This window comes from Saccopteryx bilineata, chromosome 4 (assembly GCF_036850765.1).
Source record: "Saccopteryx bilineata isolate mSacBil1 chromosome 4, mSacBil1_pri_phased_curated, whole genome shotgun sequence".
In the NCBI taxonomy this organism is placed as follows: Eukaryota; Metazoa; Chordata; class Mammalia; order Chiroptera; family Emballonuridae; genus Saccopteryx; species Saccopteryx bilineata.
The window spans coordinates 1,562,463-1,587,976 of record NC_089493.1 but is presented as its reverse complement, the minus strand read 5'-3'; the positions used below and the strand labels follow the sequence as shown (position 1 = coordinate 1,587,976).

At 58.2% G+C, this 25,514-nt stretch overlaps 3 gene segments (V, D, J or C); all 3 read right to left on the bottom strand.

Annotated features, from left to right (window-relative positions):
- Positions 1-25,514, bottom strand: part of LOC136335857 (Ig alpha-1 chain C region-like) — a 104,257-nt gene that overhangs the window by 70,502 nt on the left and 8,241 nt on the right.
- Positions 10,514-16,918, bottom strand: LOC136335844 (immunoglobulin heavy constant delta-like). The segment is given in 4 exon segments: positions 10,514-11,153; positions 14,600-15,133; positions 16,264-16,353; positions 16,681-16,918. Coding segments are annotated over 4 exon segments (1,095 nt in total).
- Positions 20,860-25,514, bottom strand: part of LOC136335856 (immunoglobulin heavy constant mu-like) — a 29,966-nt gene continuing 25,311 nt past the window's right edge. The window contains 4 exon segments of the C gene segment in view: positions 20,860-21,120; positions 21,219-21,334; positions 24,449-24,781; positions 24,921-25,238. Coding sequence covers positions 21,112-21,120; positions 21,219-21,334; positions 24,449-24,781; positions 24,921-25,238 — 776 coding nt within the window.

The window sequence follows — 25,514 nt, the reverse complement described above, 5'->3', positions numbered from 1 at the left end:
ATCCTGAAAAAAAACCCCAAGAACAACTCAAGACCAAATGACGAGGAGTCTTATAACCACAGATTCACAGCAGAAGCCACATTCAGACTGGTAGGAAGGGCAGAGAGGCCAAAAGGGCCACCCCTGCTCCCAGGAACAGCAGCTGAGGTCCTGGAGAGATATCTCAGCGGCAGGGGGGGTTAGTTCTGAGTGGTGTGGGGCCTGAACACCACGCCGGGCTCCCTGTCCCAGAGCACCAGAGCTGGGAAGAGGGGCCCACACAGCTGTTGGCTGTGAAGAACAGCGAGGCTTCTGTATCTTCCAGAAAGAGACGGGAGTCCACAAAGACTTGAACACCCTGTTAAAGGGCCAACAGGCACAAAATCTTGTTCACAGCCACTTACCCTGGGCTCCAGTGGATGGAGAGCCAAGCAGACTAGAGCTGCATGAGGAGCGTATGAGGTTAGCTGCCCTGGGAAGAGCCACAGTGGGAGACACTGTGTAGAGTCCAAGCTCTACATTGATCAGGTGTCCCTGATTCAACTTCCTTCTGCAGTGGGACACTCCTGCTTAGCAGCAGGGCTGGCAGCCTCTTTGAGACTACTCTTGAGGCAGCTATGAGGATGCTACTTATGAGTGCCAACACTAACTGCCACCGGAGGAAAGACACAACAGACACACAAGTGAGTTGCAAGAGTCACACAGGCAGTTTATTACTCACAAATGCTTTTGGTATGCCTGGGTACAGCTTAAGGGGGCCCCATCTGCGTGCTCCTCTTGGCTGTCTTTGGTCAGAGCTCAGAGCGGCATGGAGAGAGTCCATGTTCACATTGGAGTCTGGAAGACTACCACAGCAGGGGGTCCCTCAGCTTTAATACCTTTTCTGGCCAACACCTTCTAATAGGTGTCAATCTGCAACAGGGGTCGGGAACCTTTTTGGCTGAGAGAGCCATGAACGCCACATATTTTAAAATGTAATTCCGTGAGAGCCATACAATGACCCGTGTACGTTATGCATTATCCAATAAAAATTTGGTGTTGTCCCGGAGGACAGCTGTGATTGGCTCCAGCCACCCGCAACCATGAACATGAGCGGTAGGAAATGAATGGATTGTAATACATGAGAATGTTTTATATTTTTAACATTATTATTTTTTTTATTAACGATTTTTCTGCGAGCCAGATGCAGCCATCAAAAGAGTCACATCTGGCTCACGAGCCATAGGTTCCAGAGCTAAAGGATGATCACCTCAAACCACTTTTTTGGGAGTTCTTCACAGGGAGTCCCTTTTATGTTAATCTACTGAAATGTTACAGCAAGCCATTTTTAAGATGTTCCTAGGGAAGCTTCTTATTTATGTTAACTTACAGAGTTACGACATCAAGCCACTTCTTATCTATGTATAACTTCACACACATACTAACTGGGCCCTGCTCGAAAGTCAGAGTCTGTTTATCACATCTGCACACACTAGATTAATTCCTATCCAGATGGTATAACTTTATTTAATTTCCTTAACTAATTTTCATAGTATATCTTAATTACTTTTATATATCTTCCATATTTTTTTATATTTCTATATATTGAATTACTATAACATTATATTACTACCACAGACAGCCACCAGGACCGCTGTGCTGAGTCATTCTCCAATACCAGAGTGGCTGTCATTCTTGAGTGGAGTCCTCCCCTCTGTGTGGGACTAGCCTAGGGGAAAGCAAGTGCCTTGCCCTTGGGAATCTCTCTTGCCAGCCTTGCAAAGATTAGGCTCTGCTGAGGCGTCAGTGGCCTTGGCTGGGGAGTGGAGGTCTGGACAGACTTGGTGAGGAGGTGGAGGAAAGGGACCCCTCCTGCACTGCTGGTGGGAATGCAGACTGGAGCAGCCACTGTGGAAAGCAGTATGGAGTTTCCTCAAAAAACTAAAGACGGAGCTGCCTTTTGATCGAGCGTTCCTACTTCTGGAAATATATCCTAAGAATCCTGAATCGCAAACTTGAAAGAATATATGCATCCCTATGGTCACTGCAGTGCTATTTACAATCGTTCATCAGTAGATGAGTAGATAAAGAAGCTGTGGTTCCCTTACACAAGGGAATACAAAAGAAGGAAATCTTACCTCCTGTGACAACATGGGCCTGGGGAGCAGGATGCTGAGTGAAAGAAGCCAGTCAGAGAAAGACAAGTCCATGCGATTTCACTCCTATAAGGAATTTAATGAACAGAATGAACCAACAAGCCAAATAGAGACAGACTCATACATAGAGGGCAGGCTAACGGCTGTTGCATTTTCAGTTTACAAAAATGTCTTGTCCTCGAAGAGTGCTCAATTCTTTCAAGGTTTTCTGTACCCTTGAGATGGTGCTAAGATGACCTCCTTGAATATGTTAATGCTTTAAATGACATCCTTCAGTTTTCTAATGTTAAACTATTCTTGCATTTTTCGGATAAATGTAACACGGATATGGCAAATTACCTGCCTTTGTTGTTGTTTACAAGCAGGTAACCCATTTGCTAATATTTTCTTCAGAATACTTTTATTGATTTATTTTTTTAATTAATTTTTTTCAAAACAAATAGCAGTTTATTTAGAAAATTAAATTTAACAGGGGGACATTGATCAACAAGAGTACACAGGTTTCAGGTAAACATTTCTATAGCATTTGAACTGTTGATTATGTTGTATACCCATCACCTAAAGGCTTCACCCCTCCTGCTCCCTGGGTAAATACTGCACTTTCATCCATGTCCATAAGTATCAGTTTTATTTATTTATTTAATTTTTTTATAGGGACAGAGAGAGAGTCAGATAGAGGGATAGATAGGGACAGACAGACAGGAACGGAGAGAGATGAGACGCATCAATCATCAGTTTTTCATTGCGAGACCGTAGTTGTTCATTGATTGCTTTCTCATACGTGCCATGACCGTGGGCCTTCAGCAGACTGAGTAACCCCCCACTCGAGCCAGTGACCTTGGGTCCATGCTAGTGAGCTTTTTGCTAAGCCAGATGAGTCCGCGCTCAAGCTGGCAATCCCGGGGTCTCTAACCTGGGTCCTTCCGCATCCCAGTCCGATGCTCTATCCACTGCGCCACCGCCTGGTCAGGCAATAGGTATCAGTTTTATATCCCACCCATGTGTGAAATCATACAGTCCTTAGCTTTTTCTGATTTACTTATTTCACTCAGCATAATGTTCTCAAGGCCCACCTATGTTTTCATAAATGACACTATGTCATCATTTCTTATGGCTGAGTAGTATTCCATTCCACATCTTCTTTATCCATTCCTCTATTGGGGGACACTTTGGTTGTTTCCATGTCTTGGCCACTGTGAATAATGCTGCAATGAACATGGGGGTGCATGTGTCTTTACATACATACCAATATTTTCAAGTTTTAGGGGTAGATGCCCAGTAGAGAGATTGCTGGGTCATCTGGTAGTTCTATTCTTAATTTTTTAGGAACCACCATACTTTCTTCCATAATGGTTGTAGTAGTTTATATTCCCACCAGCAGTGAATGAGGGATCCTTTTTCTCCACAGCCTCTCCAACACTTGTTATTACCTGTCTTGTTGAGAATAGCTAATCTAACAGGTGTGAGGTGGTATCTTGTTGTATTGATTTCATGAGTCAGGTTTTTCTGTAATTTTCCTTGTCTGGTTTCTAATAAGCTTGTATTGATTTTATAGGATGAGCATTTGTACAAAGTTTGAATGATATATTTCTTGAAAATTTGATGAAACATGGCCTGGTATTTTAAACAACAATTCAATTTTAAATACCAATTCAATAAATATGGTATTATTGTGCTTTTCTCTTCCTGAGTAATTTTTGATAAGGCACTTAAAAAAATTTTTTTTTTTTGCTTATATAATTATTATCTCCTTCCTTCTGTCTTTGAGTTTATCTTGTTCTTTTTCCAACTTTTAAATTAGGACTCTTTATGAATTCAGTGTTTTGTCCTTTTCAAACCTTTAAGACTGCTGACTTCTGACGTGACGAGGCATGTACAGTATAGCAGATCATGTCTAAATGTCTGACGTGTACTGAGTTGCGGCCAGGGCCCAGTGGATGGTCAGGGCCCGTGGCGCTGGGTCCTTGGACTTTGGGGGCAGAATCCTGTGGTGGCTCCTAGACACGCTGGTGGTTCTGCCCTCAAGGACTTGGCCTCTCCCTCCTCTCCTGGGCTCACTCTGGTTGCGTCTTGACCCCATTTTGTCACTGAGACTCCTCTTGGGAGGTCACCATGACCTCTGCATTGCCAGACCCATGACCAGAAACACTGGGTGTGGTTGGGACACTTGATTCTCTCGGCTCTGGTGCGTGGTGCCACCTGCTTTGCCTGGTCCCTTGCTGACTCCTGCTTTCCGTCCCAGGCTGCCGAGTCCCCCTCTCCCCCTGGCCTCCCACCTTGGGCTTCTCTTTCGTCTTCTCTCCCTCCTGGCTTATCCCAGCCCGTCCTGGGAGTATAGACACCACCTGTGTGCCGTCCTGGGAGTATAGACACCACCTGTGTGCCGATGGCTCCCGGATTGGATCTTCCTCTCTGGCTTCTTCCTGAGACCATGGTCAGGTCTCATTACCACGTCCCATCCCAGCATTTCCTCTGGGAATCGCTAGTGGGCAGCTCACACCCGCCATGATGAAAAGGGGATTCTTGAGTCCCTGAGCTCGGTAAACGGCCACTCCTTTCATGCCATGACACATGTCTGTACCCCCATCAGTTCTGCCTGCGGGGGGTGCACGTGATGTGATCTGAACACCTGTCCCCCTGCCTCAGCCCACCCTCTCAGCTGGTGTCCCACCAGGACTTCTGCATTCATCCGTGCCAAGGTCCCATGGGACTTCCCATCGCCGGAGAGGAGCCGGAAGGCCAAGCCAGTGCTGGTGCAGTCCCATGAGGCTGGCACTGCTTGGTCTCCCCACCTGCCCACACTGACCCCCTGGTCTTCCTGCTGCTCCTTAAACTTGCGAAGCACATATCTGCCCCAGGACCTTTTCACCTTCTGCTCCTGCTGCCTAAAATGCACATCCTCTGACCCTATGTGGACCCTGCAGGTCAAAGTCACCTGCTCAAGGAAGAGTCCTGGATATCTCTCTGCTCAGCACATCTGCTGTGGGTGCTCCTGTCCTTGCCTGGTTTCCTTGTCCCTCCCAGGCCATTGATTTGTTTTTCACTAGATTGTACGCTCACCAGCAGGATGCCAGTGCCACATTGCAGGCACGCTGCGTGTCTGTCCACCTTGACCCCCACTCAGCACATGGGGGTCATCAGCGAATGAATAGCCAGTCGTTTGAAGTCAGTTTTCCTTGCTTATTTGCGACTCCCACAATTTCATGTGTGTCTTTGGTCACCTGTACTCGTGACCCACTGGAAATGGCTTCTCCTGCCGACCTGCCACCCAGAGCTGCTCCTTGGAGGTCAGGTTTGTCCCACTCCTTGGGTGTTTCCAATGCTCCATTAGTAGGACTCTGAGGAGACTGATTTTATGGGGGTGACCTGGCTAAGCCACAGTACCCGGACAGTTGGTCAGATGCTAGTCCAGAGAGTGAAGGTAGTCTAACAATGTGATTAAGATGTAAGTCAGTAGACGATGAGTGAGGTAGATTGCCCTCTGTAATGTGGGTGGGCCTCACCCAATCAGTTGAAGGCCTTAAGAGGAAAAACACGGAGGCTCCCTGAGGAAGAGGAGAACCTGTCTATCTATCTATCCACCAGTCTACTTATCTATCACTTATTTATCCACCAGTCTATCCATCCATCTATTATCTATCTATTCACCAGTCTATCTATTATCTATCTACCTACCTACCTACCTATCTGTCAATCATCTATCTATCCACCCACCAGTTTATCTATCCATCCATCTATTATCTATCTATCCACTAGTCTATCTATTATCTATCTACCTACCTACCTATCTGTCAATCATCTATCTATCTATCCACCCACCAGTCTATCATCTATCTATCTATCTATCTATCTATCTATCATCTATCTATTGATCTACTGACTTCGACCTCACACATCTTCTCGTCTCTGAACAGCCCTGCCTAATACAGACCCCTTTCCCGCCAGGTGCTCTGGCCACTTCCTCTCCCGGCACCTACCTGACTCTGTTTATGGCATCTTTGTTCTTACAGATAATTAATTTTTTTTTTCTGTAGGCAAATTGATCAAACTTTATTTTTGAAGTTCCTGGCCTGGGTATCATTCTGAGAAAGCACTTATTTACCCCAAGAGGACATACTATTTCCCCATAGCCTCCTTGGTCCAGTGATCGGTTTGCGTCAATGCAGTCCCGTCCCCGCCCTTTTGGTCCCCGACTCCCCTCTGAGGTTCCGACCCAGCCCTGTGTCTTCAGGAATAAACTCAGCAAACGCAGGCTGCCGGGGGTGGAGGGGGGGTGGGGGGCGGCAGTCAGGAGTGGGCATCGGGGCCTTGGTTGGGGAACACACCTGGCTTCTGCCCAGGTACGGGAGGCCTCAGTTCCCAGGCCTGGGAGTCAGGACAGACTCAGACCCCCTCAACAACAAGGCAGAAGGGTCAGTTGGGCCCTCGCCCTGCGCAGGTGCTGGGTGGTGAATTCCACACTGTGGACCAGGCTTGTCAGACCTTGATTTAGGTGTGGGAGGGTGTGTGTCCTGTTTATTACGACTGTTGGAAACAGATGTTTTTTCCCTGAGAGGGTGGCATGCAGGCCAGGTGGGGGCTGGGAGGGCTGCGGTGACCCAGGGGCGCTGTGGAGCGTGCACGGGAGGACTTGCCCGCTGGCCACAGGCTGAGTTGAGGCCTGTGACCACGGTGCGGGGGGAGGGCCACTCACACAAACCCAGTTTTGTGAAGGGAAACGGGGCGCTGGGTGGCCGCTGAGACTGTCCAAGGGCTTCTGGCAGATGGATTCCCGTGGTCGGGCAGAGACCAACTGAAGTTTACTGGAGATGAAAAGCGGAAGGCGTGTGGGATGGCAGCCCCTGGCTTTTCCTGAGAAAGTGGGGGGGGGGGAATGAAGCCGCCCAAGCAGCTTTGAGGTGCTGGCAGGGCAAGTGCCTCCGGCAGGGACCTGGCTGGGTGGGTGCCTCTTGGGCACCAGAAAGGTGTGCCCTGCTGACTATGAGCTTCACACGGGTGTTAGAGGATGTTTTATAAGTGGGTTCCCCGGACAGAATGAAGCTCGAGTACCTACCCCCTGGGCCCAGCTAGGCACCCACGTATTCAAGGCAACCACGGGCCATGGGCTTTGGCGCCTGGCCTCCCTCCCAGCCTCCCGGGGGCCTGTGCATGGGGCCGCACAGTGCAAATCTAAGAGGAACAGCCTGGTGACAGTTGTGACCCCACAGGGGAAGGAGGCTTCTTGGAGAGGGGCAGGGATGGAGGGTGTGGCTTAGGGCGGAAGGTCCAAGTGCTGCCACTTTCGAGGCTCTGAGACTTCCCAGCCCCCAGCCAGACTCCCTTCTTCCATCCTTTCCCTCCCTCCCTCCCTCCCTCTCTTCCTTCCTTCCATCCTTCCGTGGGTGGGTGTGGGCACTGGGCATGTATCATCCCGGCCCTCATAGGGCTCAGAGTGGAGATTGGGAGGCGGGCAGGACCACGGGGACACAAAGACCATGACACACTGTGACGGAGAGGAACAGGTGTGGAGGCCATGAGGCGGTGGTGTTGACAGGCCTGGTGGGTCAGTGGGTTGGGCTGAGCGAGCTTCAATTTCACTTTGGTGTGACGGGAACCCACCAGTGGGTGTGAGCCGTGGCGGCCAGGACAGTCCAGGTGTCAAAGACCACACTGGTCGTGGGTGGGGAGGGGGCAGTCGGAGGTGAGCAGGGCACTGGGAGCTCTGGGCGGGAGGTGAGGTGCCTGGACCACCACGTTGGCCACGTGCAGGCAGTTGGCCAGGCACGGAGGCTGAGGGAGGGCCACGAGTCCACGTGGTCATTGACTGACGTGGCAGAGTGAGTGGATGTCAGGGGGAATTGACATCGAGGAGGCCGCCGTGGACGCGTCTGTGCCAGTGGAGGGGAACGGGTGGGGAAGGCAGGCGGGCAGTGGCGATGAGCGAGAGGCATCGCTGTGCTCGCCCGCTCCTGGCACTGGCTGAACGCCTTCTCCCTGCGGGCTCCTTCCTACCTGCTGGCTGCCCCCCCTCCTGCTGGAAGCCACCAAGGAGCCACCAGGGAGCCACAGCGAGCCCTGTGCTCCTGGGGCAGCTTCCTAGGGAATAGCAGACAGGTGGACGAGTGAGTCATGGAGCGTGCCGGGAGGGTGGAGGAGGAGGCTCGAGGGGCAGGGCCGAGGGCTGGGAGTCCCGTGACGGCCACCGGGGCACCACGCAGACTGGGAGGCGACAAGGGGGTGGCGCCAGCGTCTGGAGCAGCCTGACAAGGGGACAGCCTGGGGGCGGAGGGACAGCAGGCCAGAGTGGGGCAGGTCCCCCAGGAGGACTCCCAACCTTATTTCTGATTAAATGTGAGGGTTTTTCGGGCTGTGTGGAGCTGAGGTCTCATCTGAGGGCCCGAAACAGGGCTCCCTGGCCTCTGGACCGGAGTGGGGTCGGTGGGAGGCCCTGTGGATGTGACTTTGGGTCACTGGGTACAGAGATGGCTCAGCCAAGGCAAGGAGACCAGGGCAGGGGATTGGCTTCTTGAGGAGATAGCCCAAGCCAGGGGCAGGATGGGCACCCTGGGCAGGGATGGGACATGGATGTGGGGACAGCGGTGTGCCCGTCTCCCGTGGCTGCTGGAGGAGATGACCGCCAGCGTGTCCTCTCACAGTCTCCCAGGGAGATTCCAGGTGACGTTTCACTGCTTCAGGAAGCACCCACACACACCCTTGGTTTGTGGTTGTCCACTGTGGAGCTGGCCTCACACTGGGAATGCCCACTTCTCTGTGAAGCCACTGCCCCTGGTAGCATGCAGGACGTCTTCCCATCTCAGCATCCTGAGCTGACAGCTTCCAGGGACATGTGAGTCGTGTGTGTATGGAGCATGTGTCACATCTATGCTGTAGACTGGCACACATACACCTTGTGCACGTGCAGTTCTGTGGGCTGTGCGTGCGTGCATGGCCTGCGGTGTGAGCTGCATGCATGCGGTTGGTGCGGAGCAGGGCCTCCCAGCCCATCCCTGCCACGAGGACTCCCTCAGCACCCTGGTCCCGTGACCCGAGGCGGACCCCGATACCGGGACAGGAACAGGAGGCACGTGCAAGGGGCCAGAGCTGTTTATGGGGCCAGCCAGGGGGGCAGGGGGAGGAGGTGCCTGGTCAGGGCCAGCGGGGCAGGGGGAGGAGGTGCCTGGTCAGGGCCAGTGGGGCAGGCGGGAGGAGGTGCCTGGTCAGGGCCAGAGGCAGGCGGGAGGAGGTGCCTGGTCAGGGCCAGGCTCTGTGGGGCAGGCGGGAGGAGGTGCCTGGTCAGGGCCAGGCTCTGTGGGGCAGGCGGGAGGAGGTGCCTGGTCAGGGCCAGGCTCTGTGGGGCAGGCGGGAGGAGGTGCCTGGTCAGGGTCAGTGGGGCAGGCGGGAGGAGGTGCCTGGTCAGGGCCAGAGGCAGGCGGGAGGAGGTGCCTGGTCAGGGCCAGGCTCTGTGGGGCCAGGTGGAAGGAGGTGCCTGGTCAGGGCCAGCGGGGCAGGCGGGAGGAGGTGCCTGGTCAGGGCCAGCGGGGCAGGCGGGAGGAGGTGCCTGGTCAGGGCCAGAGGCAGGCGGGAGGAGGTGCCTGGTCAGGGCCAGGCTCTGTGGGGCAGGCGGGAGGAGGTGCCTGGTCAGGGCCAGAGGCAGGCGGGAGGAGGTGCCTGGTCAGGGCCAGCGGGGCAGGGGGAGGAGGTGCCTGGTCAGGGCCAGCGGGGCAGGCGGGAGGAGGTGCCTGGTCAGGGCCAGCGGGGCAGGCGGGAGGAGGTGCCTGGTCAGGGCCAGCGGGGCAGGCGGGAGGAGGTGCCTGGTCAGGGCCAGGCTCTGTGGGGCAGGCAGGAGGAGGTGCCTGGTCAGGGCCAGCGGGGCAGGCGGGAGGAGGTGCCTGGTCAGGGCCAGGCTCTGTGGGGCAGGCGGGAGGAGGTGCCTGGTCAGGGCCAGTGGGGCAGGCGGGAGGAGGTGCCTGGTCAGGGCCAGAGGCAGGCGGGAGGAGGTGCCTGGTCAGGGCCAGGCTCTGTGGGGCAGGCGGGAGGAGGTGCCTGGTCAGGGTCAGTGGGGCAGGCGGGAGGAGGTGCCTGGTGAGGGCCAGAGGCAGGCGGGAGGAGGTGCCTGGTCAGGGCCAGAGGCAGGCGGGAGGAGGTGCCTGGTCAGGGCCAGGCTCTGTGGGGCAGGCGGGAGGAGGTGCCTGGTCAGGGCCAGCGGGGCAGGCGGGAGGAGGTGCCTGGTCAGGGCCAGGCTCTGTGGGGCAGGCGGGAGGAGGTGCCTGGTCAGGGCCAGCGGGGTAGGCGGGAGGAGGTGCCTGGTCAGGGCCAGGCTCTGTGTGGCCAGGCGGGAGGAGGTGCCTGGTCAGGGCCAGGCTCTGTGGGGCCAGGTGGGTGGCAGCGTTCCGTCCAGGTGCAGAGAGGGTGGTCCCCTGCCCTCTGGCGGCACACGGCTGGGAGCCGAGCTTGGCTTTTCTATGGTGAGGGTGTCTGCTCTCGAGGTCACTCAGCTGAGCAGGACCGTGGGGGCCAGGGGGCGCTGATAGCTAGAGGGGTGCAGATCAGGGGACGTCAGGAGCAGGGGACGGGACACAGTTCAGCTGGGGCCTTGCTTCTCCGCTGGATGACGAACCCAGGTTCCTGTGCCCAGGTGTCTAGCGAGTCAGGGACCCTTCCTCCCATTCCTGTGTGAATGGCCACTCAGTGTCTGTCTTCCAGGAGGGCCGCACGGGAGAAGATGGCGGCCATCCCTTCTCCAAGGGCTGTGAGGGCCCCGGGTGGCCCCTCATGCTGTGCTGGTGCGCACAGCCCACTCCCTTCCCGCACGGTTTTTCCAGCTCAGCTCCATCCCTGGTTGACTCCAGCGTGTCCCCTGGATGGGCATCTTGTCCCCACAGGCCGACAGGGCTGGGTTTCTGCCCTTGACCTTGATGAAGGTCACAAAGCCGCTGTAGAGCACGGTGATGAGGAAGAGGGCCATGAATGTGGGCCACAGGTGGCCGGTGTCGTCCAGGTCACTGTAGTTGTCACAGTTCTCGTCCACGCTCTGGTGGACACAGGGCGCTGTGGCCGGATCTGGGGAGGAAGTGGCACCGGGTGAGGGAGTCAGTCCTGTGGCCACCCCAGCACAGGTGGGCAGCTGAACGCAGGGCGATGGCTCTCCCCTTTGAGTGCCCGCCCTGTCGCCCAGCAGACAGGCATCTGCGGCCTGTCTCCTCTGTGTCAGGCCGGTGCCCATGGCTGGCTCAGCAGAACCAGGCAGGTCACCACATAGGGCAAGTGACCAGCACTAAACACCGACACATACCGTATTTCCCCGTGTACAAGACGCTCTCATGTATGAGACGCACCTTAATTTGGGGGCTTGAAATTTGAAAAAAAAAACATGTATTACATAAAGTTATTCATCTCAAGTTTATTTTATTTTTTGTATTTTTCTGAAATGAGAAACAGGGAGGCAGACAGACTCCTGCATGCACCAGACTGGGATCCCCCTGGCATGCCCACCAGGGGCAATGCTCTGCCCATCTGGGGCATTGCTCTGTTGCAACCAGAGCCATTCTAGCACCTGAGGCAGAGGCCATGGAGCCATCCTCAGTGCCTGTGCCAACTTTGCTCCAGTGGAGCCTTGGCTGCGGGAGGGGAAGAGAGAGACAGAGAGAAAGGAGAGCGGGAAGGGTGGAGAAGCAGATGGGCGCTTCTCCTGTGTACCCTGGCCAGAATCAAACCCAGGACTTCCACACGCCAGGCCGATGTTTTACCATTGATCCAACCAGCCAGGGCCTTGAACTCAAGTTTTATTCATCATAAAATTCATATAACTCCTCATCACTGTCAAAACTCCCATCCGTTAGCTTGTCCTCATCTGTGTCTGATGCTGAATCACTGTTTTCATATATTGCCTCTTCCTCAGTTCCATCTATGGCATTTGAAATGCCACACTTCTGTAAGCACTGTATAAGATGCACTCAGTTTTTAGACCCCAAATATTTTGAAAGAAGGTGTGTCTTATACATGGGGAACTACAGTAAGTCACCACACCCAGGGATAAGGAGGGAAAGGGAACTGGTGGCTCTGAAGCTTATGCTTATGTAGACAGTAAGGGGACCGGCCTGGGCAGGCTGGCCTGTGAAGCCTTCCTTAGAAGTGGCAGCTGTTGAGGAGGTGTGGGAGATGAACTGGTTCTAACCAGGCAAAGAGAGGAGGGAACAGCATTCTAAGCAGAAGGAACAGCATGCACGGATGCCCTGTATTGGGAGAGCGCCTGGCCCCAGGAAGACAGAGGGGGCCCTGTGTGGCTGGTGTAGAAAGCTCGATGTGTGGTGGGACGGGAAGCCACAGCCGGGTGGGGTGCAGGCTGACGAGCAACAGGGAGCCGTGGAAGTGCTGTGAGGGCGTGCCGGCCAGGTCGGATTAGCACCACCATCCCCGTGGATGGAGCGGGTGGGGTGGGGGCTGGTCGAGGCCCAGGGAAGCACACTTCTGTGGACAGTGCGTCCTAGCCCTTGGCTGGAGAGCTTGGGGGGGGGGTAGAGGGAGGGACAGGCGGGAGGTGAACATGGGAGCCTGCACACGGTGCAGGACCTTGGGTTGGCTGGAGAGCTTGGGGGGGTAGAGGGGGGGACAGGCAGGAGGTGAACATGGGAGCCTGCACACGGTGCAGGACCTTGGGTTGGCTGGAGCAGGTGGGGTGGGGGCTGGTTGAGGCCCAGGGAAGCACACTTCTGTGGACGGTGCGTCCTAGCCCTTGGCTGGAGAGCTTGGGGGGGGGGGTTAGGGGGACAGGCAGGAGGTGAACATGGGAGCCTGCACACGGTGCAGGACCTTGGGTTGGCTGGAGCGGGTGGGGTGGGGGCTGGTCGAGGCCCAGGGAAGCACACTTCTGTGGACGGTGCGTCCTAGCCCTTGGCTGGAGAGCTTGGGGGGGGGGTAGAGGGAGGGACAGGCAGGAGGTGAACATGGGAGCCTGCACACGGTGCAGGACCTTGGGTTGGCTGGAGAGCTTGGGGGGGTAGAGGGGGGGACAGGCAGGAGGTGAACATGGGAGCCTGCACACGGTGCAGGACCTTGGGTTGGCTGGAGCAGGTGGGGTGGGGGCTGGTTGAGGCCCAGGGAAGCACACTTCTGTGGACGGTGCGTCCTAGCCCTTGGCTGGAGAGCTTGGGGGGGGGTTAGGGGGACAGGCAGGAGGTGAACATGGGAGCCTGCACACGGTGCAGGACCTTGGGTTGGCTGGAGCGGGTGGGGTGGGGGCTGGTCGAGGCCCAGGGAAGCACACTTCTGTGGACGGTGCGTCCTAGCCCTTGGCTGGAGAGCTTGGGGGGGGGGTAGAGGGAGGGACAGGCAGGAGGTGAACATGGGAGCCTGCACACGGTGCAGGACCTTGGGTTGGCTGGAGAGCTTGGGGGGGTAGAGGGGGGGACAGGCAGGAGGTGAACATGGGAGCCTGCACACGGTGCAGGACCTTGGGTTGGCTGGAGTGGCTGGGGGTGGTGCGAGGCATGGGAGGTTTGCAGGGAACCGATTACGTGCCGAGGCTTTGCTCGGCCTGCCTCCTCTAACAACAGAAAGTTGGTACAACTTGGCTTCTGTTCATTTTATTCTTACAGTAGTTAATTCCTATTGTATGCTCTTAACACAGCGGTTCTCGCTGAACTGGAAATTTACAAAAGGCCACAGTCCCTTGCCACAGATACTGAGAGACACGTGGGACCCAGGCGTGGAGTCTGGGGCGTGATGACCGGATCTCTCAAGACCAGCCTGGGGGTCAGGACCATCTTCTCCACCCTGGGGAGTTTGTGGGGCTGTGGAGGTGGAGCACAAGTTGGCTAGTGAGGAGCTGGGCGGCTTGGATGGTGTCCTGCTCCCTGCCCGGCCCAGCGTGTCCACCCCAGTGTGTCCACCCCTGTCCTGCTGGGGCCGTGCAGGTGAGGATGGGGCAGAGTCTGAGTGCTGTACCCAGCAAGGCGGCCTGGCAGGAGGTCTCAGAGGGGAGGGTGAGCCCTGGACCCACGGTGAGTTCTCACCCTGTGGGTCCCTTCCCCTCTGCAGTCAGCATGCGGTCAAGCCCCTACTTGTGGCTGCACCTGGCTCCTGACGAGCTGACTGTGGTCTGGGGATGGGGCCTGGGGCCTTTGGGACTTGGATGCCCCTGGGGGGCGGCTGCCTGTGGTGACCACCTCCACGTCCACTCCACAGGAGGCCCCTGTTCTGTGCCCAGTGACGGGGCATGTCTTCAAAGCAGGCATAGGGTTGCTTGCTCCTAGGGACCTGGCAGGGTGACCCCCACCCTCTCAGACCAGCACTCAGTGTGGGGACACGATGACAGGGTGGGACAGACAGGTGGCAGGACACCCAAAGCCCTGAGTGTGGGGACAGCCAGTGCACACTCCAGACACCGAGCTGGCGGGCTGGGGCTGTCCGTGAGAATGGCACAAACCCAGCCTCAGCCGCAGTTGCCCATCACCGCCCCCTCCCCGGCCCTGAGCCCGGGCGATGTGGACGGAAGGCCCTGCCCATACCTGTGGGTAACTCACGGCCAGGCTCCGGGCTCCAGCTGGTGTTGAACAGCTTCCCTGAGGCCGTGTGCCTGACCTCGCAGGTGTAGGCGGCCGGCTGGGGCTGGCGGGCAGCCAGAACCTGCAGGACGCTCCAGGTGCTGAACGTGAGGTTCCCAGGTTGGGCGGCGGGGGCCGCGGCGGTATACCGCGACGGGTCCACAGGGCGCTGGTCCTCCCGCCAGGTGAGCAGGAGCTCGGGAGGCGAGAAGCCGGACACCTCGCACAGGAGCCAGAGGGCCGCCCCGGCAGAGGTTGCTGTGCCCGGCGTGGTCAGGGCCCGGAGGGCAAGGCTGCTGGGCGCCGTGGCAGCAGTGGGCGGAAGCCTGGTCGTGTTCAGGCTGCTGGAAGCCATGGGAGACTCTGCATCCTTGAGGGCGGTGGTGATGGCCGGAGGGGCTGCTGAGAGGGTGTGAGGGGGAGACTGAGGTCCGAGGAAGGTGTCCACTGGGCTTCCCTGCTTCTCGGCTTCCGGCTGGGTGCGGTCAGGGGTGGGTGCTGTGTGGAGAGGGGGCAGGTGAGGCAGGGCCTCCTCCTGGTCCACCCGTGCCTGCACGGTCCCTTTGCCAGTGTTCCCTGAGTGTGCCTTCTGGTCCTGGTGGGACTCTGTCTGCTTGGCGCTCGTGACTGTCTGCTAAGTGCTCAAGGACCATTCAATCACGTCTACAGTGTAGGGCGTGAGTGACCAGCAAGTTATCGGGCCACAGATTTGCAGCAGACCAGGGGCGGGTGGCACCCTTGCTGTAAAGGGACGCATAATAAATGTGTCCCCATCCATCTGAAGCTGGAGAGACCACTCCCAGGGCACCTCTGGACCGCACAGCCAGAGCAGACTCCAGCCCGGGGGCAGTGTCTGGACGTCTGGCCATCCACAGTAGGCCAGCGTTCCCTGTCTGTCCAGCCCATCTCCGCCATGCTGGCTGCCTGTTCCGAGCAGTGAGGAGAGGACTTTCTTCTTGCGTGGCAGACACTGGGTCCACCACCATCACCGATAACCTTGTGGGTGATTCTGTAAGTGTCAGGGGTTCGGGTGCTGCACTCCTGGTTGCTTTGGCAACATGTCCCCACAAGAGCCCCCGGGATGAGCTCCTGTCTCAGCCAGGCCCCCAGGGTGGGAGTCTTGGTTCTGCCCCATGGGCCCTTTCCCGTCCACTGTACTGCCTGTATTGTGACCTGGGTAGGCCGCTGGCACATGAGACACCTGGTGGCTCCCAGCCCAGGGCCTGGCATGCTGTAGGTCCATGATGGCGAACCATTTTTATAAAAAACGCCCACTTTTGCTGTGCGGGTCAACCTGGTCCCTCCTGCCCACTAGTGGGCATTCTAGCTTTCATGGTGGGCGGGTAACGGAGCAACCAAACGGCACTGCGATTGGCCCACCATGAAAGCTGAAATGCCCACTAGTGGGCGGGAGGGACCAGATTGACCAGCACTGCAAAAGTGGGCGTTTTTTTATAAAAAGGTTTGCCATCACGACTGTAGGTGCTCAGTAGCCATAAGTTCAGGACCCCACCCTTCCTGACCAGGGTGTGGCTTAAAGACTTTTAGGAGCAGTCATGGAGGGCTGCCTGAAGGAGGCAGCCTGAGACACGGGCAGGTGGTCGTAGGCCGGCATGGGGGTTTCTCACCTGGGTTCGTGGTCGTGGTGGGGGCTGGGGTGGGGTCCTTTGGTAGGGCTGGCACGTGGGTTGTGAAAGGCGCCTGAGTGTCCCAAGAGGCTGAAATCAGAGGAGCGGTGAATAGCCCAAGTCAGACGGCGCTGTGGACGCTGGTGGGAGGGGCTGCCAGCAGATGGGAAGATGTGGGCAGGGTGGAGGGTGGGCTGGGCTAGGGTAACTTTACGCTCAGCCACTGCCCCCTTGCACTCCGGGGACAGAGGCCTGAGGGACCCGATTTAAATGCTGACAATGGGGCAGCCAAGGGCCGGGAGGGGTAGGGAGCTGCTCGGAAGGTCCGCTGGGCACCCGGTCAGGGCCCAGGTACCTGCTTCAGGCTAGTGTCAGGCCCTGGGTGGAAGGTGCCAGGACATGCTGGAGGCCACCCACCTGGCCACTGGAAGGTCTTGGATTTCTTGTTGGAGCTGCAGCTGGTTGGGCCGGGCTTCCAGCTGACGACCCGGGTGGAGAAGTAGGTGAAGCTTTGATTCTTCTCTATGAGCACGGACGGATGCCTGGGATCTTCCCGCACCCATGAGGGCCAGTTGACCCTGTTGAACCCTGTCACCATGCAGGTCAGCACCACGTTGTGGCCTTCTTGTGGGGCTGTGCAGTTTGAGATCAAGGGGTGCACGACCAGATCTGGAAGACAGACAGAGCAGGGACTCTGAGGCTGGGAGCTTCTGAAGGCACAGAGCGGTGGGTAACGGAGAGGCCCTGGTCCTGAGGGCCTGGGGGCAGCCCTGCAAGGGAGGCCCGGGCAACCCCCTGTCCCATGCCTAAGACCCCTGAACTCCCAGCTCTGTGCATGTCCTGTCCTATCCCCTCCCCTGGAGCCCCTGAGGGGCAGAGGGACACCCCAGTTCAGGGTGCGCCCTGGGTGCTGGGCCTGGAGCCTCAGTTGTCCAGCAGTGGAAGCAGGGCACGGCTGGACTTGCTTGTGGGTCCCCGAGCAGCAGCAGGATCGGACCCTCCGGTCCCTGACTCCAGCTCCCAGAGACTCTGCTGCTCTGGGACCAGCCTGTAGGTGGCTTTAGTCTCAGAGAGGGAGTTTAGCATAGTTCTGGGGTGGGACGGGGCGGTGGCTCCCTCAGCCAACGTCTAGACGGGTGACGGACACCCGGTAGCACTCCGGGCCTGCACGTGGTGGGGTTGTCACTCACAGGTGCTGGGCACTGGTTCTGGTAGGTCCTAGCACGGCTAGAGCCCTAACGGGCTGGCCGACAGCTTCCTCGTCCCTTCTGTGCAGACCTGAGTGACCAAGGTGGCCGAGCCAATGTGGGGTCCCTGTCTGGGTCCCCCAGGGCTCATTGCTGTATCTTAGTCTCTCCTGGGCACCTTCCCCCGGCTCTCACTGCCTCCCATGTCCCCCAGCCACCACGCTGCCTGTCACCGCTGGGACAGGGCCACGTGTCCCTCTGACTGAGCCGGCACACACTCTGTCTGTCTGGCTGGGTGGTGCTGTTCCCTCTCCATGGGTCCCCTGGTGGCAGAGTTCATCTCCCTGCTCTTTCAAGCATTCAGCAACCCTGCCCCATCTTTTCCTGGGCTTTCGCGCACGAGAGAGCTACCCCCCTTCCCTGTAAGGGAGTGAGGTCCTGCTGGAGTCAGGTGGGCCCAAATCCCACAGGACTGTGTCCTCACAGGAGGGGGCCATGGACACAGAAACACGCACAAGAAGAGGCCACGTGAAGAGGAGGCTCTACCAGCCGAGGGTGCCAGCAGGACGTGGAGCAGGGATGGAGGCCCTGGCTGTTCCCCTTACAGCCTTGGGGCATGCCCCTGTGACCTCCAGGACCCGGACGGTGAATTTCTGTTGTTTAAGCTGCCGGCTCTGTGGGAGTTGGGTAGAGTCGCCTGCCCATAGAAAACAAGTGCAGACTTTGGTACCAGAAGTGCGGCGTGATGCCACCCACACCTGCGTGGCTCCTGCGTGGATGTGGCTTTAGGACCGGGTTAGAAAAACCCAAACTGGTCCAAGGAGGTCAGTGGGTAGAAACGGGGGCGTCAAAGGTGATTCTGTGCAGGACCCCCGGGAAGGGAGAGGGGCTTAGGGAGAAGACCTGTCCCAGCTAGAAAACACGCCCGTGGTCACGCACGGGGACGTTCAAGGTTGCCCGCGTCGAGGCCTCGGCCGGGAGTGAGGACCTGCGCCCTGGAGTCTGGAGGAGGCGGGAGACCCTTGCTGGAGAGTGGCCGTGGCCGTGGCTGCATTCTGTCCCCCTGTTTTGTGCAAAGTGGGGCTCATGGGCAACCTGCTGGAGGTGTGGCCCCATTGAGACGGGCGAGAGAGAGGAGGGACGAGGACCGGCAGGCCTAGGGGGTTCTCCGCCTGTTCAGAGAGCATGCTCCGGGAGCAGGGCCGAGGTGTGGCTCAGGGGCCGTGCCCGTGACTCCTGCACGGACGGCTAGGTCCCGGCCAGGAAAAGCATGTGGTGGTGGTGGTCCAGGGCCCAGGGGCTTTGGAGAACCCTACGGAAGCAGGAGCGAGAGCGGGGGAGGGAGAGGGAGCGGGGGAGGGAGAAGGAGTGGGAGAGGGAGAGGGAGTGGGGGCGGGGGCGGGAGCAGGAGCAGACCTGCCTGGTCCGAAGACCCACAAGATGAAGTGGAAGAAGATTGGCTTGGAGGCAGAGCCACAGGGGCTGCGGCCATGTGCACAAAGGGGGGGGGGGAGGCGGGGCACCCCTGCCACCAGGGCCCTGAGGGCCCAGGCTGCTGCTTGGAGGAGGCTGCCACACAGGTCCCGAAGACAGAGCACGGAGCCAAGGGGTGTTCTAGGGCCTCAACGTCTCACAGGGTTTGCCCTGCAGGCTCGGAATTGCTGGGTGCCATGGCCTCCCTTCCCTCCCTCCTTCCCTCTCTCCCTTCCTCCTCTCCCTCACTCCCTTCCTCCTCTCCCTCACTCCCTTCCTCCAGCCTGGATCCTCCCTCTGGAGTGGGAATGCGGGCCCTGTGGCTGTCCCGCCAGGGGGCCCCCTGTCTGGTTCCGCAGTCCACTACGTGGGGGAACACTCAGGCCCCAGGACCAGTCACACTGGTGGCTCCCCCGCACCTGATTTAGACGAGATTTGGGCTCAGAGTTGACGCTGGCATGGGTAAAGCCCTGTGGGGGTGTTGGGATGGAGTATATTTTTGCCTGTGAGAAGAATGTGAGTTTGGGGGGGGCAGACGGTGGACAGTTATGGTTGAGTCGTGTCCCCTCAGTTTGTGCATTGGTGTGCTACCTTAGCTCTGCAGGACGTGACCTTATTAGGATGACTGAGGATGTGATGAGTGAGGGGAACTCTGACCCAACATGACTGTGACGTTATGAGAAGGGGAATTGGGGGACAGGCAGACCCACACAGGCGAGGCCACGTGCCCAGGGAGGCAGAGGGAGGGTGAGCCGAGGAACGTGAGACGCCAAGAAAGGACCGTGGCACCTACCCGCCCTGGTGGCGGGGGCAGCCTGCCCCGCCTTGCTCCTATTCCTGACCCCAAGAGAATACATTTCTGTGGTTTAACCTGCTCGGTCTGTGGTTCTCTGTCACGACACCCTCGGACACTCTCACGGGTGCTGCCCCAAGCGGCCGGCTCACACCTGCGTCAGAGCCCCCACCAGGGCTGTGTGAACCTCCAGTGGCCCCTACATTCCCTGCCCCAGCCTGTGAGCTTGGGCCAGGATGGAACCCACTTCACCAGCCAAGCTGGGGCCTGGAAGCTGTCCACTCACAGGCCACGGCAGGGGGATGGATTTCCCTTGGGACCCACATCCTGTACCAGTTCTGTCTTGGGACAGTCACCCTTCAGGGCCAGACCAACACTCAGGCCCCGGACACCCTGTGGTAGTCAGCCGGAGGAGCTCCAGGGCCCCTCTGCGTTGGAATTGCCACCTCCCAAGACCCTGGCCCTGCTGGGTCCTCTCTGCCTCCCCCCAAGCTGCCTCTGGCCAGACCCCTGCTACCATAACTGGCCTGGACTCTGCCTGGCCCCTGGCCGCCCCCAGTCCTGTGAGCCCCTGACATGCGTCCCCACGTCCCCTTCCCGTGGCTCCCACCTCCAGACGCTCCATGCCCTGCCATTGCTCCCGGGCCCGGCCGCTGCCTGCCCTCCTTCTAGTGACACGGTGGATGGAGCCTGTTCTTGCTCGCCTGCCTCTCTGTCACGCACTGCCAGACCGCTCCCTGGTCACAGTCTGCCCCTGGATCCTGCCCACACCCCCCACGCCCGCTGCGAGGAACGGGACAAGGCCTGGAAGTGGCCGAGCTTGCCAGGAACGGCGGCGAACAACGACCGTGGGTCCTGCCGGTGTCCCGGGCAGTGGGCCCTGCTGACCATGTTGGAGGCCCCGAGTCTAGCTCCACTCGGGCCACGTTCTGGGGAGACCAGGCCGGGAACCACCGCACGCGCTACCGTCCTTCACCGGGGCACCACCACCTCTGCCCAGACTTGTGCAGAGGGAGGGGTCCTGCCTTTCCCACACGCTCGTGGGAATCAGGATCACCCGCGGAGGCTCGCACGACACAACAGGTGTGGTTTTGGGGGGGAAAAAGCAAAAACAACGAAAACAAACCTCCACAAGAAAGTAGCTTCACAGAGAAAATGTACATGTTTATTTGGAAAAAATAAGCGCACACATTGCAAAGCGGGGCCCCGGCAGAGTCCGGGGCTGTGGGCTCCGCGTCCCTGCCCGTGTCCAGAGAAGCCGCTTCTTAGCGCTGGAAGTTGAGGGCGGCGCAGGGAAGACACGAAGACGAGTAGACCCGCCCTGGCCCAGGCTCCGCCCCCTGGGCGCCCTGTTTGGTTCCGCCTCCTTGGTGTCCACGCTCCTGTCCGGAGGGGTCACTTCACCTGCGGGGGCGGGGGGATAGAGACAGCGTGAGGCGCTCCGCCCGGCTGGGGCGGGGGCCCTTGCTCTGCCGCCCTGTCCGCCCACCCAGCCTGCTGACCTTGAACAGGGTGACGGTGGTGCTGTAGAACAGGCTGAGGAGGAAGAGGACGATGAAGGTGGAGGCCATGGTGTTGAGGTTCTCGAAGCTCTCTTCCTCGGCGCTCACCTCCCCCTCTGCAGGGGAAACAACACAGGGGGCTCAGGCTTTGCCCATTCTCAAAGCACTCCACCCACCCACCCAGCCCCATTCTACCCCAGTCTGTCCATTCTCCAGCTGCCTCAGCCCCTGGCTTTGCTGCTCCCCAAGGAGGGCTGGGCTGGGCAGGAGGGGGCGGTGGGCAGAAGCAGAGGGCAAGAGGGTGGAATGTGCAGGGTGCAGACCTTATCTCAGGGGTCGGGGGAGGGTTGAGCCTGGTGTGAGCTAGGCCCCCCGGCTAGTCCAGTGGGGGACCAGGCAGAGGCACCTGTCTTGAGATCCCTGGGGTTTGGGGATGGTGACAGAGCAGCTCACAGACAAGGGATGGGTGAAGCAGGACTCTGCCAGGGGGAGGGGTGGTGGGACAGCCAGGGCCAGGGCCACCTGGGGCGGAGAGGCTGGGAGCAGGGTCTTCTGCCACCTTCAGTTGGGGGTAGCAGGGGGGGGGGTGGGTAGATGTCTGGGCCCGGGGGACTCCCTCCTTGTTTCCTCAGAGGGACTCTCGCTCTCTCTCCTTCTCGGAGTGGAGGGCACTTGTGAGAGGCTGCGTGGGGCTCTGGCTGGCTTGTCTGCCCTGCTAGAATTCATGGTTCTGGACCCAAGGGTCAGGCAGACCCCTGAAGCTCGGCAGAGAGTGATTTTCGTATGGACAGGCTGACACACAGAGTGGGGCCTGGAGCCCCCAACACAGATGGGCTTTTGAAGGCATCTGAAGCCCAGGTCCCCAAAGGTCCAAGAACATAGGGTGTCTAAAAAGTGGCCCAAAGGGAGCACTGCCATTTGCTGGGAGTGGAGACCCACTCAGGCTCTGGTGCCCCTCACTTTTTGCTACAGATGATCTCTCTTCCCATTGCTGCTTGGGCCAGAGCCCACCGGATCAGCCTTCCTGCCCCCAGGCCACGCCTAGCTATTTCTGTTCACAGGTCAGTGCGGGTGCTACTGTTTTCATCAACAGCCTGGACAGGGCTGGGGTGTCCCTGAGGAGCTGCAGCTGGCCAGCTCAGGAAGCCCTCTGAGCCCTTTGCCCTGGGCCTAGGATGGTGGCCCTGGTCAGACACCTGGCTGGGCTAGCCCATGGATGCACTTTCAAGCTGAGAGAGGGGCCTAGGATGGTGGCCCTGGTCAGACACCTGGCTGGGCTAGCCCATGGATGCACTTTCAAGCTGAGAGAGGGGCCTAGGATGGTGGCCCTGGTCAGACACCTGGCTGGGCTAGCCCATGGATGCACTTTCAAGCTGAGAGAGGGGCCTAGGATGGTGGCCCTGGTCAGACACCTGGCTGGGCTAGCCCATGGATGCACTTTCAAGCTGAGAGAGGGGCCTAGGATGGTGGCCCTGGTCAGACTCCTGGCTGGGCTAGCCCATGGATGCACTTTCAAGCTGAGAGAGGGGCCTAGGATGGTGGCCCTGGTCAGACTCCTGGCTGGGCTAGCCCATGGATGCACTTTCAAGCTGAGAGAGGGGCCTAGATGGTGGCCCTGGTCAGACTCCTGGCTGGGCTAGCCCATGGATGCACTTTCAAGCTGAGAGAGGGGACAAGCAGGCCTTGGGCAGGAAGCCTTTCAGCAAGTGCAGTGCAGAGAGGCAGGTGGGTGTGCAAAGGAACCAAGTGACCAGGGCGCCCGGGTTGGGCATCTGTGTGCATTTATGTGTCTCTGTGTACAAGTGCATGCATGTGTACCTGCATGGGCATGTGCCCGAGTGTGCAAACATCTGTGTGTGCATGTGTCTGTGTACAGATGTGGTTTATGACCTTTAGGGTATGGGAGTGCCCATGTGTGTTTGTAAGTGTGTATGTATATGTATAAAAGCGTGCATGTATCCATGAGTCTGTGCGCATGTGTGCATGTCTCTATGCATGTGTCCATGCCTTTGCATGCATGTGTGCACATGTATATGTATCTGTGTGCCCATGTCCACTGCATGTGTATTTTTGCATGCATGTGCATTTGCTCCTCTGCGTGTACACATCCATACACGTGCATTTGTTTGTGTACATGCATGTATGCATCCCTATGTGGACGTATCTGTGCATGTGGGCATGGGTGTATGAGTGTGCATGTAACTGTGTCTGTTAATGTGTGTATGAGTGTGCATGTATTTTTGTGTTTGTATGTGTGTCCATATCTTTGCAGGTGTATGCAAATGTCTATATGTCCTTTCCACTGCATGTGTCTGTGTCCGTGTGCATGTGTGTGCCTCTGTGTGCACATGTCTGTGTCTGTGTATATGTATGCACCTCTGTGGGCATACTCTATGCATGGGTGCATGCATGTGCATTGTACATGCCTGTGTATGAGTGCATGTGTGTATGAGTATGTTTCTGTATATCTGTGTCCAGAGCTTTGCATGTGTCTGCACATGTGCATGTGTTTGTATGCCCATGTCCACTGCATGTGTCTGTGTGCATGTCCATTTGTGTACATGTTTGTCTATGTGTGTGTGTCTATGTGTGCTTTTTTGTGTCATATTTGTGCACTTGTCTTGTGTATGCACATATATGTCTGTGTGTGCATGCCTATGCATATCTGTGATGTTTGCATGTGCACATACACACAGGTGCCTCTGCACATACACACCTGTGGAAGTGTGCATGTTTCTGTGCCCATGCCCACTTCATGTGTGTGTCGTGTGTCCATATCTGTGCACATGCTTGTGTGCATGCATGCATGTGTCTCTCTGTGTGTGCATGTGTGTTGCACAGCCATGTCCCCGTGTGCCCATAGCAGCAGCAGAGGAGCAGTGAGCATTGGCTGTGCTGGCTGTGAGCACTCTGTAAGGGCTCAGGGCTTCCAGTTGCAGGTGGGAGGCCAGTGGGGGAGACAGGGTGGGGGGCAGCACAGCCGTGGCCCCAGAAGGCAAGAGCATTGCTCACTCAGGACCAGCATCTTTTGAATGGATCTTTTTATTTCTAATTTTTATAGAATGCAACATCCCACCTCTGTGACACAGTCAGTTTGCATGCATGCACACACACAGTGACAGGTCAGCCGGAGGCTCTGGACACCACTCTGGAGGGGCAACCTGGGGGTCACTGGCAGGTGCCGGCCAGGTCAGACATGATCAGGGACACGTTGTACAGGGTGGGTTTACCGGTGGACTTGTCCACGGTCCTCTCGGTCACCAAGTGGGGCAGGGCCTCGTGGCCTACGACGCAGGTGTAAGTCTCTCCCGCACTCCAGTCCTCCTCGCTCACGGTCAGGATGCTGTAGGCGAAGTACGTGCCGGGGGCCTGGGGCTCCGGCATCGGGGCGCTGGTCACGTACGCGTCGGCGGACATCAGCTGCCCTCTCTGCATCCACTGCACCAGCAGGTCTGCGGGCGAGAAGCCCTTCACCAGGCAGGTGACCGAGGCCGACTCCCGCAGGCTCAGCTGCTCCCGGGTCGGCGGCAGGACGTACACAGAGGGCATGTGCTTGACCACTTCTGCAGGAGGAGAGCAGCGGTGAGCTCAGGTGGGGGGTGGGGGGGACCAGAGGGTGCCCCTGGCCCTGCCCGTGGCATCTCCAGAGCGGGGAGACCACAGGAGGGCCTGGGCGTGGCGGGAGGAGCGGGCAGGGCCTACCTGCGGGCCTGGAGATGGTCTGTTTCAGCGGCGAGGGCAGGTCCGTGTGGGTCACTGTGCACGTGAACTTCTCTCCCTTCTCCCAGTCCTCCACGCAGACGCTGGTCTCCCCCGTGGCGCTGAAGGTGCCGTTGGGGTGGCTCTCGGAGATGGTGCTGTGGGTCTTCAGGTTCTCGCCGTTCTGGCGGCTCCAGGAGATGCTCAGGCTGTCGTAGGTGGCCAGGTTTGTGACCACGCAGGTCAGCTTGGCCATCTTGGTGAGAAAGATGTCAGCGAACGATGGGGGGACGGTGAAGATCTGGACGTTGGTGGACGGACCTGGGGCAGGAAAAGCGGGTCTGAGTGACTGGCTGGGTGTGAAACCAGGCAGAGGTGTAGACTCAGCCGAGCCTCTCCGGAGCCCTGGGGTTCTGCTGGAGAGGACGCCGGGGCCCCAGCTGGACAAGCGGCCTCGAACCGCCTGCCCTGCATGGCCCTCTCCCCGCCCTTGGCCTCTCCGGGAAGCCAAGGCTCGGGAGCAGCTGGCCTCATTGGCGGGGGGCAGTGTCTGCCGACCTGCGGGCACACCTAACTGTTGGGGGGCTCCTCACCCCC